The sequence below is a fragment of the Saimiri boliviensis genome, chromosome 13 (genome assembly GCF_048565385.1).
Source record: "Saimiri boliviensis isolate mSaiBol1 chromosome 13, mSaiBol1.pri, whole genome shotgun sequence".
Classification (NCBI taxonomy): Eukaryota; Metazoa; Chordata; class Mammalia; order Primates; family Cebidae; genus Saimiri; species Saimiri boliviensis.
The window spans coordinates 104,210,517-104,225,113 of NC_133461.1; the positions used below are offsets into that span (position 1 = coordinate 104,210,517).

Genomic DNA, 14,597 nt, shown 5'->3' on the forward strand with positions numbered 1-14,597 from the left:
AGCCGGGTATGGCGGCACTCACCTGTAGTCCCAGCTACTTAGGAGACAAAGACAGGAGAATCACTTGAACACGGGAGGTGGAGGTTGCAGTGAACCAAGATAGCGGCCCTGCCCTCCAGCCTGGGTTATAGAGTGAGACTCCATCTCCAAAAAGAAAAAAAGAATATTTGTGATTCACAGGAGGAAGGAACAGTATCTACATTAACAGGAATGTGGAAGGAGTCCAACCCTCATGGATGCCTTTGAAGGGTTCCAGACTTCAGGGGAGGAAGGAACTGCAGGTGTGGTGGAAACAGCAAGAGAACTAAAGAAAGAAGTGGAGCTTGAAGATGTGGTTGAACTGCTGTGATCTCAAGATGAAACATTAGTGGGTAAGTTGATTCACATGAATTAGCAAACAAAGTGATTTCTTGAGATGGAATCTACTCCTGGTGAAGAATCGGTGAACACTGCTGAAATGATAATGGAGGGTTTAGAATTTTCCAGAAACTTAGTTGATTAAAGCAGTGCCAGGGTTCAAGAAGACTGACCTCAATTCTGAAAAGAAGTTCTACCATGGGTAAAATGCTACCAATCAGCAACGCATGCTACAGAGAAATCTTTCTTCAAAGAAAAAGTCCATCAAGGTGGCAAAGTTCACTGCTGCCTTATTTTAAGAAATTGCCACGGCCACCCTAACCTTCAGCAACCACCACCTTGATCAGCGCGCAGCCACCAACATGGAAGCAAGACCTTCCTGCAGCAAAAAAGCTACCACCTGGGCTCCGATCATATTTTAGCAACAAAGTCTTTTTTTTAACTTATAAAAAGACAGAGCCTTGCTCTGCAGCTCAGGCTGGAGTGCGGTGGCGCAATCTCAGTTCACTGAAACCTCCACCTCCCAGGTTCAGGCGATTCCCCTGCCTCAACCTCCTGAGTAGCTGGGATTACAGGCACGTGCCTCCATACGTGTCTCTAACGGCTCATAGAGACAGGGTCTTGCCATGTTGGCCACGCCAGTCACAAACTCCTGACTCAAGTGATCTGCCCATCTCAGCCTCTCAAAGTGCTAGGATTACAGGCATGAGCCACCGTACCTGGTTGCAAAGCATTTTTTAATTAAGGGATGTATACTGTTTAAGATATAATGCTATGGCACAATTAGTAGACTACAGTGTAAACCTCACTTTTACATGCACTGGGAAACCAAAAATTTGTGTGACTTGATTTACTGTGTTATTTACTGTAGTGTGGAAGTCTGGAACTGAACCTGCAAGGTCTCCAACATATGCCTGTATATTAGATTATTATCCCCATTTTTCAAAGTTCCAAGTGCTATATAGTTACTTAAGATGTTTATGGTATGAAGTATTCGAGATCAATAAATAGCCTCCATTTTTAAAAGTTCTAAATTTGTTACATAGTATATTAAGGAGTAAAAAGAGAACCATTACAGCCAATAATGAAAAGACGGTAGCAATATACAACAAAAACAAGTATGTCCAATCTATATGAATGAAAAGAAACAATCAACCAGACACTAGAAAGGTCTACTGATACCAGTAATGAGAAATGAGACCTGTATTAAAAAGCTCCATAGCAAGGAAAAATGATCACGTCCTATCAACATAAGAAAGATTTATCAGTTCCACTGTGCTGCTTATCTTGATTATGGCATTCAACAGAAGCGGTGGGTGGAATACCATGAAAGGAAGAATTTGGAAGGGCAGGAAAGAAATAGAAGAGTATGCATAGCATGGTAACACTGATATTCCTGGGACACCAGCGTCATCGTGCCCCTCTCCCGCTGAAGGACTAGTTTACTAAGATATAGGCTATCCAGTACAAATTCTGTTTCTTGTTTTTTGTTTTTTCTGAGACGGAGTTTTGCTCTTGTTGCCCAGGCTGGAGTGCAATGGCGTGATCTCGGCTCACCGCAACCTCTATCTCCCAGGTTCAAGCGATTCCTCAGCCTCCCAAATAGCTGGCACCGCAGGCGTGCACCGCCATGCACAGCCTGGCTAATTGTATTTTTAGTTGAGATGGGGTTTCTCCATGTTGGTCAGGCTGGTCTCGAACTCCTGACCTCAGGTAATCCGCCCGCCTCAACCTCCCAAAGTGCTGAGATTACAGGCATGAGCCACTGTGCCTGGCCCAAATTCTTTTAAGGGCTCTTCCTCCCACAAGGAAAGCCTCCTAACTCCTGCCAAAACAAAAACGGCTTATTTCCTATATACTACACATGATCAACTCTTCCTCCACATCCAGGCTCCTATCGGTCCTACAACCTGGAGTAAGGTTCCCATTCCTCTCACCCTCCTAATCTTACTCGGTAATCCAAGCTCAGCTGGGTTTTTACTTCCTCTGTTAAGAGATGCCAATCACCCCAGCTATCTCAGTTTCTTTAAACTTAGAGTATCTTAGTTTCTTTAAACTCTGTAAAGCTATGGAGCATTTACCTGGCGATACAGTATTCAAGATTTATGTGTATGCATACATGCAAAATCTTGTTTCCTATCTAGATTTCATTCGTGATACAGGTTTTTAAACACTAAAAGTAACTGATCTTGGCCAGGCACAGTGCAGTGGTTTACGCCTGTAATCCAGCACTTTTGAGGTCAAGGAGAATCACTTGAGCCCAGAAGTTGACGACCAACCTGGGCAACGTATCAAGACCCTGTATCTACAAAATAAAGTTTTTAAAAGATTAGCTGGGCATGGTGTCAAGCACCTGTAGTCCCAGCTACTCAGGAGGATGAGACGGGAGGATCGCTTGAGCACAGGAGTTGGAGGCTGCAGTGAGCTGTAACTGCACCACTGCACTCAAGCCTGGGTGACAGAATAAGGCCCTGTCAAGAAGGGTGAAGGTAAGGATGGAAAAAAAAGGAGGGAAGGGAAGGGGAGAAAAGAAGGGGAGGGGAGGAAGTGGGGCAGAGAGGAGTGTGGAGAAGAGGGTGGAGGCGAAGCGGGGAGGGGAGGCAGGGAGCCAGTGTAAGACAGAAGCTGTTGTAAGATTTGGGCTCTGGGTGGATGACTTCAGAGACAATTTAAGGAGGCAGGGGTTCCACATATGCTGGGTACTGTCAGAAAGTGGGAGTAATCCTATGAATGGGTATTTCACAAAACTGTATCCATTGGTGCAGGGAGCTAGAACAGAATAACGCTGTAATTGGTGGAGAAGTAGCAGCCACTCATATTGGTTCAGAGGAGGGTATTCTTAGGGTGCCACAGTGACCATGTTTTTGCCTGTGCTTCAACAAAATAATGGCATGGCCTGCTCTATCTTACTGCATCCTGGTCTTGGAGGACCCTTGCCTGAGGCTGGGGTTCTGTGTGATTATTTACGGCCTAATAAAAGCACAGCACAGCTGTGAGGGCCACACCAGCTTCTGCTCCTGTATTCTCACGTGATCCTTCCCCAGAGCTTGAGAGCTTCTCAATACTTGAAGACTTTATGAATAAAATGAGTGATATTAATGATTTTTTGATATCATAAAATGAAACAAATCAACATCTGAAAGATCAACATAATTCAGTTAACCACTGTCTAACAGTTAGAGGCTGTTACACTCCCAACTCTTAACAATATCCTTTGTTAACAAGGGGTAACAGCTTTACAGCTGAAGGAAAAAGTGTGTAATTCATAAAATGTGGAGTCCCTTCATTCCTCCACGGTGTAGTAACTACCTGTGTACTAATCTCATATTACATGCCAGGAATGGAGGATCAAAAAAAGAAAGGCCCTTGTCCTCAAGCAGCTCACGGTCCAGTGGCGTAATAAGGGTTCACAACCCACAGGCAGCCACTGAGAAGCACTGCCGTAAGAGGGGATGGTCTGTACCTCCTAAGGACACTGCATACAGACCAAACAGGGACCTCCCCGCAGAAGATCATGGCAGCACTTAACCCTGCAGGTCCCACAGGAGTCAGCAGGCCCAAGAACTGGCAGGTATAGAGGAGGAGGAGATAAACCGGGGGCTGTAAGGGATTTTCCATCACAGACAGAGGAAAGCCTTCTAGGGCTGTGATGAGTGAACCAGGAGGCAGCTTGGGGTGTTGGCAGGGGCTCTCATCAAGACTTGATGAGGGCCTAAATACATAAAGCCACGGCAGTGTCTATCACAAGGAAGGAGTGCATGTGGGAAGCATTAAAGCTAAATGTACGGGGCCGCCTCACCAACTGGAGAGCTTAATGACATCAACTTAAAAGCAACAAAGGCCACTGTCGCCTCTAGAGTACTTTCTCCCTCTGAAAATTCTCATGATATGAACACTAATTCAAGTATGTTACCTGGTGTTCTTCTGAGGAGTCAGCATAACCTGGCCTTCTGACGTGATGTCTATGATGCAGTGTTCAGGAAGAATTCCCATGCCGCACAGCTGGATATCTTGGGAATTTGCTGACCCTATCAATGTATGTTCCTAAGAAAGAATCAAATTCATGATTAATACTGTATTCTTAGATGCACACAACTGAAATAGTTTACACTGAGCCCTCTTATGTTGTCTTACTACTTTAGCTAAAATATTTTTTATGTTTATTCTTATTTTATTTTTGAGATGGGACCTCACTCTATCCCCCAGGCTGGAGAGCAGCGGTGCAATCTTGGCTCACTGCAACCTCCGCTTCCTGGGTTCAAGCTATTCTCCTGCCTCAGACCCCCAAGTAGCTGAAATTTATAGACATGCACCACCACACCCAGCTGATTTTTTTGTAGTTTTGGTAGAGACAGGGTTTTATCATGTTGGCCACACTGGTCTCGAACTCCTGACCTCAAGTGATCCACCCACCTCAGCCTCCCAAGGTGCTGGGATTACAGGCGTGAGCCACCACACCTCGCCTAAAAAGATTTTTTAAAAGCAAATGGAGCCAGGCATGATTCAAACAAAAGCAGGAAGAGAGCTAGATTTGGTCTGTGAAGAGTAGATGGCTGACCCTAACCTAGACCAACTCGCCCTCTCCCATGGCTTTAAATGCCATCTTCAAATAAACCACATCTCCATCACCAGTCAGGAGTTACATACTTTAGTTGCATTTTTTCCCCACCTTCATGACCACTATCCCAGTCTTAGACCCTATTTTTTTTTTTTCTTTCAGATGGGGTCTTGTTCGGTCACCAGGCTGGAGTGCAGACACACAATCCATGCTCACTACAACCTCACCCTTCTGGGCTCAAGCAATCTTCCTGTCTCAGCCTTCCGAGTAGCTGAGATCACAGGCAGGCACCATCTGGACCAACTGATCTTTTTTATTTTTTGGAAAGACAGGGTCTCACTATGTTGCTCAGATTGATCTCAAACTCCTGAGCTCAAGCAATCCTTCCACCTCAGCCTCCCAAAGTACTGAGGTTACATGTGTGAGCCACTGTGCCCAGCCTTAGCCACCACTATTTTCTGCCTACTCAGCCTACTTGACACAACCTGGATGTCTGAGATATGCCAAAGGGAACAAAGGCCAAAGCGAAAGTCTTGTTCCCATCTCCCCCAACCCAACAGAAGTCAATTTCCTTCTCCAATAATAATGGTACCACCCCCAGTCAGTCAAATGAACAGCTTAGATATGATCCTTGAGTCGTCTTTCTTTCCCTTACAAGCCCATACCCACCCCATGTCAATCAGGGAAAATCTTACAGATTTTTTTCCTCCAAAGTCTATCAAGAATCAGCTTGTTTTCCCCACCTCCATGACCACATCCTTGATTCAGCCTCCGGGATCTCTTGCCTGTGGATACAGAGCTTCCTACTGTGTCTCCATTGCATGACACCCCCTTCTGCTCCCACCACAGCAGCTGGTCATGTCATCTCCTATTTAAAACCTTCTAAGATTGGGCCTGGTAGCTCACACCTGTAATCCCGGCACTTTGGGAAGCTAAGGCAGGAGAACTGCTTGAGCACAGGAGATCAAGACCAGCCTGGGCTTGTCCTTGTCTCTACTGGGGAAAAAAAAAAAAAAAAAAAATTGAGGCCAGGCACAGTGGCTCACATCTGTAATCCCAGCACTCTGGAAGGCTGAGGTGGGCAGATCACTTGAGGTCGGGAGTTTGAGACCAGCCCGGCCAACATGGTGAAACCTTGTATCTACTAAAAACACACAAAAAATTAGCCAGGCATGGTGGTGCACACCTGTAATCCCAGCTACTTGGGAGGCTGAGGTAGGAGAAGTGCTTGAACCTGGGAGGCAGAGATTACAGTGAGCTGAGATCACGTCACTGGCACTCCAGCCTGGGCGACAGAGCGAGATCCCATCTCAAAAAAAAAAATTTTTTTTGTTAAAGAGGCAGAAAGATCACTTGAATCCAGGAGACTGAGGCTGCAATAAACCATGATCGTGCCAGTGCACTGTCACCTGGGTGAGAGAGAGAGACTGAGCCTCAAAAAAATAAAATAAAAATAAGTAAGACTAAAACCTTCTAGTGGCTTCTCTTTCTTCTCCAATAAAGCCCAAATTCTCACCCAGGCTTACGAAGCATTCTACAGTGTGCTCCTGCCTACCTCTGCCTGACCCTCACTCCCACCATCTCCCCCTCACAGAGCACGCACCAGCCACATGGGCCTTCCGTCTGTTCTTGGAGCACAATGAGCCTATTTCCATCCTAATGCCTTTTACTAGCTGTTTCCTCTGTCTGAAACGTTCTTCCCCTGATTCTGATATGGGTCATTTCTTATCATTTCTCTCTCAGCTTTTAATGTCACATCCTCAGGGAGCTGTTTCCTGAGTTCACAATTAGAAAAAGCCACTGTCATCCTGCCCTCCTTTAACTCCTTCCAAGACACTGACTGACTGCGGGTTGACTGTCCATCTTGTATTCCAAACACTTAACCAATGACCGGCATATGTAGGCATTAAATAAATATAAAATAAAAGTAAATGCACAATCATTTCCCTTTGTGTGCCCAGGTAATCAAAAAAAAGATAATCAGGGACAGCATCTCAGTCTCTTTATTGATAGATGGGTATAATGGTTCTAAAGCATGTTACTATAAAGTATTCCAGAAAGGGGGTGTATATTCTAGAAGAGTAGGAGAACTATACAACTGGAACTACAGAGAACTTCAGAGATGTTTTCCTCCAATGCCTTCACTTACACATGGAGTGGCTAAAGTTTTCCAGAGATGTGAAGTTATCTGCCCAGCATCTAAATTGACTTTTGAATTTTAAGGCAAAGAAATAAAAATGCTCAGCCTCCAAATTCTACCATCCCACATCATGGTATCACTTTACTGAAGCAAAAGCTGTCTTTGGGCTGAGATCATCCTTTTAAATGTGCTTTGTCTTGATAGATATGCTTGGTTTGGGGTTAGCCTGGGCAGTCAAGAAATCAACAGTGCCTCAGACTCTGCCAAACAGGGCTGGCCACACAGCCAGAAACAGAACCGAAACACCTCCATACAAGATGACCAGAAACATCTGATGACTCTCCAAACATCTTTAAACAGCTTCTTTGTTTAAGTTTTTAGTCAAGGAGCAGATATGAATCAGAGTTTTTTTCTTGATGCGTGTGTTTGTGTGTCCCAATTTAAACTACGTTACAATGGAAAGAAAAAGAATTTCTAGTTCTGAGAAATGAAAAGTATAGAATACTCAGGTCCTATTCTAACATCGCATGTCCTCCCACGTAGTCAGCTCATTAGCTTAACTGTCCTGGTCACGCTCACATGAATATCCTGACTCAAAATGCTGCCAGCACTCTTCAGAAGCAAAGTAAGTAATGTGACAATACAATCCTTTTTTTTTTTTTCTTTGAGGCGGAGTCTGGCTTTATCACCCAGGCTGGAGTGCAGTGGCATGATCTCAAGCTCACTGCAACCTCCACCTCTTGAGTTCAAGTCATTCGCCTGCCTCAGGCTCCCAAGTAGCTGGGACTAGAGGTGTGTACCACCACCCCTGGCTAATTTTTATGTTTTTAGTAGAGAGAGAGTTTCATCATGTCGCCCAGGCTGGTCTCAAACTCCTGATCTCAAGTGATCTACCCACCTCAGCCTCCCAAAGTGCTGGGTATGAGCCACCGTGCCCAGCTGATAATACACAATTTTTTAACAGGCAAAGACAGTATGTGTATAATAAACCATACAGAGTATCAAACAAGAAAGTGGAACGTAAACTTTTTTTTTTTTTTTTTTGGTATAGTGCTTCTGTTTATGAAGTACTTCTGTATCTCCAACCCTCACAGAAACCTGGCAAACCACCTGAGACACTTGCCTCCATTTACAAAGGAACTAGATTAGAGGGAGCAAGGGGCTTAGCCACAGACTAGAGAGACAGGTCACTCCCTCCCACCCCAGCTTTGCTGCCACTCAACCACAGCACCTGAGACATGCACACAGGAAGGTATGCATCAAAGACACAGCCTCACTCACAGCACATCAACACACTGTATAAGATACTTATTAACAAGGGGCCTTTTCAAAATGACACAAAGCCAATATCCCAGGACCTCTCCAGGCTTTTCTGAAATGAAACCACACAATTCTCTTAGAGCTGTTTCCCACGTGGTCAGCTTGTTAGCTTTACTTTTCTGGTCACATTCACTGAACCCACACATGTGAGGGGAAAGAAATTGAGTCCTAACCATTATCAACCCTGTGTCAGAGTGGTGCAGTCCATCACATATAACTAATAATTTGTGCTCTGGGCTTGACACAACCCATTCTGGACACTCCTCAAATCTGTGGACTGTCTCAGGCTTCAGGCTTATTCTGAAGTTGTCTCTTATCTTCCTAATATGTCCCATGATTTACAGATTTCAGTGGATACCAATATTTCTCCTTTTTTCTGTTCCATGCTCTGACTCGCTCAGTCTCTAAGTAACCTATACTTTTTAAAAATGGATTGATAACCTAAATTTTCAAATTTTCCTAAGAGTTACTGGAAACATAAATTTCATACCAACTGGTCCTAAGAACTTTATACATTTCTTGTGAGCTAACAAACTGCTCACAAAAGAAAGTGCTTCATATAACCACAAAAGCTTTAGTATACTTACTATCTAGTCTTTCAAGTCATCCATTTTTAAAAGTTATCTACTTAATTCCCTGAAACAAATCTTATTAAATAATGGTAGGAAAGCTATTTAACTTGTTGGAAATCATATCAGAGGATCTTTTTTTTATATTGTCAAGTTGAACAACATGAAAGACTAAAAAAGGAAACTGAGCCCAGAAACCCAAGATGGTTCCCTAACTCCAGCTTATTCAAATAAAAACAATTTGCTAACTCTGTTTTTTTGAGTATACATGGTTCCCCAAGTTTACTCAAGTACTGTGAACTATTATCCTATTTCATCACAAGAAACTAGGAGCAAAGCACATTACTTCACCTTTAAATAGTACACCAGAAGCTCGTTCAGAGCTGGGTCAGCATTCAGATTAACAAGGAAGCATTTATCATCCCCAACTTTGATGCCCGAAGACTGAAGAGATATTCCGAGACTCTCAAGCTGCTTCTGTCGTTCCTGTAAACGTATCAGAGAAGTATTAATTCCATAGCTATTGAGGCAGTGAGATATCCAAGCACTTACATTACAATGTTACAATAATTCAATAGCGTTGTAATTCATATACATTCTCTTAGGCTATGGCATTATAGGTTTATCGCATTTTCCCTTCTTTCCAAACTATCTAATTTTTATTCTGTTAATTCTATTTTGAAAAGTAAAGTCCATTACACATAGTAACTAACTGTACTGGTGAAGTCTGTTTTCACTCTTGAAAATACCTAACATCTTGAATTCATCTCATTTAACTCTGTATATATGAGCAAAGGTATGTGCACTTTCTTCAGCTGGGATCATTCTTTAACGCCAAGAAGGATCAGTATACTCTCCTGCTTGACATCTTCAGCGACCTCCTGCCCAGGATAAAGGCCAAACTCCCTCAATAAAGTTCACAAGGCTCTTCAATCTTGTTTCCTCTCTGGCTTCATGTCTTTTCACTCCTGTCAAACCCGGCACTGCATGAAACAAGCTCCAGGTCCTTCAAAGTGCTAAGAATGTTCTCTGGGCTGGGAGCGGTGGCTCACGTCTATAATCCCAACACTGTGGGAGGCCAAGACGGGCAGATCACTTGAGGTCGGGAGTTCAAACCAGCCTGGCCAATGTGGTGAAACCCCATCTCTACTTAACATATAAAAATTAGCCAGGTATGGTGACGGGCACTTGTAATCCCAGTTACTTGGGAAGGTGAGGCAGGAGAATCACTTGAACCCGGAGTTGGAGGCTGCAGTGAGCTGAGACCATGCCACTGCACTCTAGCTTGGGCGACAGAGTGAGACTCTGTCTCAAAAAACGTTCTCTGTGCTCTCTTTAGCTGCAGTGATTTTATACCTCTTTCTTCTACCTGGAGTAGACGTGTCCTACTTGGTAACTGTTTACTGGGTCATTTCTCTCACACGGGACTGAGGGCTGTATGGGCATGGATCCTATCTTATGTACTGTTGTGCTCCCAGCACTTAGCACAGGGAAGGATACACAGCAAGCACGCGAAACATCAGTGTGGCGAATTCATCCCAAAACCAGCAAACTTGCATATGCACTCAAGCACTGGTTTCATAATATGGGCCTTTCCTTTTTTTGTGCCTGTCTCTGAACCCGTACAATATACAAACATCTGTACATGATAAGGGGATAGGTGTGGATCTCACAACCAGATGCTCTGTATGAGGGTAGTCAGGAGTGGAGAGGGCATCTTCAACTATGGGTAAAGAGCAAGTAGCAGTAAGTCAATTACCCAAGACCTCTGATTCTGGGGGAAGACAAGACAAAACAGGTCATTTAGCTAGGGCTGCACAGTAAGTTTGCAGCGTAATTAAAATCAAGCTTTACAATAAGAGACAATGTGATATAGTAGATATAGCACTGGAATTAGACGATACTCATCTTGAGTTCTGTTTATGCAAAAATATGACTGAGCATACAACACTAAAAGACAATCTTTTTTCTTGAGAGCCTTACAAACACATTGGCCACGAAAACTACACATAACGATTAAAGGATGGTGACGGACTGCAGGATGTGTGGGTCAAAGGGGGCGGACAGGCTGCAGAGAATTCTGTGGCAGGGGCGTCCGAGGGCCGGCACCCCACAGCAAGATGTCACAGAGCCTGGAGGACCCATAGTGAGTCTGGATGACTTTCAACCACCCCCAAAATGATGCGAGAAGTCTTTCAAAAAGAAATTAATTGAATTCAGTTTGCCCGGAATTTCCCAAATTTATCTGCCCATGGATCACGTCAGCTGACGTGTCTCCAGTCACCTTCCAGAAGACTTATTAATGCTTTGTGGCTCTACTATCAGAAATAGATTTTGGAAGATATCAGTTTGGACCAGGAAGAGGTAAGTGATCAAGAGACCAGGTTTTTTCTTTTCTTTTCCTTTTTTTTTTTTTTTTTTTGAGATGGAATCTCGCTCCGTTGCCCAGGCTGGAGTGCAGTGGCGCAATCTCGGCTTACTTGCAACCTCCACCTCCCGGATTCAAGTGATTCTCCTGCCTTAGCCTCCTGAGTAGCTGGGATTACAGGCATGCACCACCACACCCGGCTAATTTTTATATTTTTAGTATAGACAGGTTTCACCATGTTGGTCAGGCTGCTCTCAAACTCTTGACCTCAGGTGGTCCACCCACCTCAGCCTCCCAAAGTGTTAGGATTACAGGCATGAACCACTGCGTCCGGCCATGACCAGGTATTTTCAGTGAGAGAAGAAAAACATTCAACAGCACTAAAGCCTGGGGGCTCTGGAAGGTAAGGCACTGAAGGAGCTGTTGAATAAAATCAGGCAGGAGAGCGGAAAAGGGAAGACGCCCAGACGAAGCTCCCTGAAATGCCGGCTCACTTAGACCTGCCCTGTTTTCTATCAGCACAACGACTCGTCACAACCAATGTTTACTGTTGGAGCTGCTCAGAAGGGCTCAAAGTCGCTCCCAAATTAAACAAGTATTGGAATGACTTATAATTTATAAAAAAAACACACAGATATATGTAATGAGAAACAGTTCATATATGGATCCCTTCTCTGTAATTTGAGAGATATGTTTTAAGATAAGCCAATGCAGGGACACGGATAAACTACGCTGGGCACATCATAATCTTTAGAGAAGCCAGGTAATGAGTACCTGTAGATCTCGTATACTTTTCTCTAATTTTTATCTACTTTGAAAATGTCTGCAACAAAAATGTTTTTAAAATCTATTTTAATCCCAGTCTGCGTTAATGTGACATCTACTTTATGCTAAGTAACAACAGTACTATCCTATAACTGACACATACGTTGATTTTGGGACAGCACATTTAAAGATGGAGTCTACTGAGTGAAAACAGATGGAACAAGTTCTGTATATTCTCTGATGCAAGGAACAGTTAAAAACATCAGGGAATTTTAACTTAGAAAAGGAAGCGGAAGAGGCAGAGATGACTTTAAACAGATGAATAACTTGGGTAATAACAGTCCCTATCTTGTAAGACTACTGAGAGGATTACATAAAGTACTGAAGTTGAAAGTGCTTAGCATAGGGCTCAAGACATAAGTGTAGCCAATAAACGATGGCATTACTGTCATCATCAGTTACTGTATATGGGTAGGACACTTACTCTCTTCGCTACAGAAGAACAAACTAGTGAGTAGAAATCAAAGAAAAAAAGACAGATTCAATCGCTACGATTGTTCACCAAGAGACTGTTAGATGGAGTCCTGAGCTTCACATTACCATATATATTTCTAAAATAGAAGCTGTATAATCATGAAATAGGAAAGCCACAGTGTAAATCTAGTATTAGGTAGACAAGACTTTTTCTCCCAATGCTAAACTAGATCTTCCTAGACTGACACTAATGTGCCCATCTTAAGATTTCTTTTTTTTTTTTTTTAATTTTGAATGAAGTCTTGCTCTGTTGCCCAGGGTGGAGTACAGTGGTGCCATCTCAGCTCACTGCAACCTCTGCCTCCTAGGTTCAAGTGATTCTCCTGCCTCAGCCTCCCAAGTAGCTAGGACTACAGGTTTGTACCACCATACCCAGCTTTTTTTTAAGTAGAGACCGTGTTTCTCCATGTTGGCCAGGCTGGTCTGTAACTCCTGACCTCAGGTGATCCACCTGTCTTGGCCTTCCAAAGTGCTGGGATTACAGGTGTGAGCCACCATGCTTGGCCACTACTCTAAGATTTTGTCACTATCTCTGTTACTAGAAAATGGTGAGAGACGGTCACCTCAGATTTAGGAATTTCATGTTCTTTTCACTGAGTTTTCATATGAAACCAAGAAGTTCATGGAGTAATATCTATTACCAGTATTTTTTTCTTGGCCACACGCACTAGATTGAGTAATTCTGTAATTTCAGGAAGTTCCTTAGGTCGCCAAAGAACTTAACAGAATGGGGTGTTAAGAGCCAGAGGCTACAAAGGAGTTATTTCATAATTTTTTAAAAAGATTACTGACACTAAAAAATTATTTCTTACATAAACAATCAAGTGCAATTATATCCTGTTTATCCTTCAAATTAATTTTGCAAAGTACAGATTCTCTTAGCTCCAGATTCCTAATGATAGTGCGAGATTTGCCATCAGCCAAGCTGAAGATCAGAAAGGAGGCAGAAATACCATGTGTCCCACCGTGAAAACTACCGTGAGGTTTCATGTGCTTCAACAGTCAGGAAACACAAACCTGTGCAATCTCCTCCGTTTTCCTTAATTTCTCCTCCCAGGTCACAGTCATTTCCTGGATTAGCTTCTCAGATTCTTCCAGCCGGTCCTTTAGCTCTGGAGATTTCATTGCCTACAAGCAAAACGTTTACTTCATGAAATGTCTGGACGACGCCCTGGAAAAAGGAGTGGCCAAAATCTAAAAGGACCAAAGTAACAACCTGCCTCCTCTGGGCTGAATGTCATGCTGAGGTCTGATATCTACCTGAACCATAATGACTGACCTTGCTGGGCCCAGCACCACAAATGTTCTGAGGACCACAGCCTCATCCAATTATCCAAAACACACCCAAAAGGAAGACTTTTTCTTTTCTGCCACTTTATTGCGAAGATACAATTACATTTAAGGATGCAAAAATATAAAGCTAGTAAGGATTTATTTTTTAAATGCCAATAGGTTATACATCTTGACTCAGACACGTAATTCATTCTAGCCGTTACTGATGACTTCAGGAATTGATTCACAGATATACAGACTAAATGTGAACGTGCTGCAAACTGGATAGTGTTATTAACATCAAGGAGACAACAAAGTTTCTTCATGGACTGTAAAGTTATGCCTATAAAAACAGGATGAAATTCCACAGGTAAAAAAACGATCAAGATAATAATCTTGACCATGTCTCTTACTGATTTATTCCTAGAAAACAGGTATGAAAAAGAAGGCAAACTCCAGAAATAGCCCCACAGTGTGGAGTAACTGTGGGAAGAGAAATGATAATGAAAGCAGGAATCCTGAATCTGATATTTCATTCCACTTTCCCAGGAGGATGAGCATTTGGGTTGCAGGTCAGAGTTGTATGGGTTTTCAAACCTATTAACGCAACATTATCCATTATAGAATACACAGAAGACAGCTGTAATAGAGTACCACTAAATACATGGGTACGTACTTCTACCACAAAATATTTTCTACAAACATAATTAACCC

The 14,597-nt window shown here is 43.1% G+C and overlaps 1 protein-coding gene across 4 annotated transcripts in view; it reads right to left on the bottom strand.

The window, feature by feature from the left end:
- The window catches only part of KIF13B (kinesin family member 13B), a 246,379-nt gene that overhangs the window by 84,423 nt on the left and 147,359 nt on the right, over nt 1–14,597 (bottom strand). For all 4 annotated transcript variants that reach the window (XM_074384129.1, XM_039461134.2, XM_039461133.2 and 1 more), the window contains 3 exons: nt 13,629–13,739; nt 9,296–9,430; nt 4,271–4,401 (listed from right to left, as the gene is read on the bottom strand). In XM_074384129.1, coding sequence (XP_074240230.1) covers nt 4,271–4,401; nt 9,296–9,430; nt 13,629–13,739 — 377 coding nt within the window. The remainder of the gene's footprint in view (nt 1–4,270; nt 4,402–9,295; nt 9,431–13,628; nt 13,740–14,597) is intronic.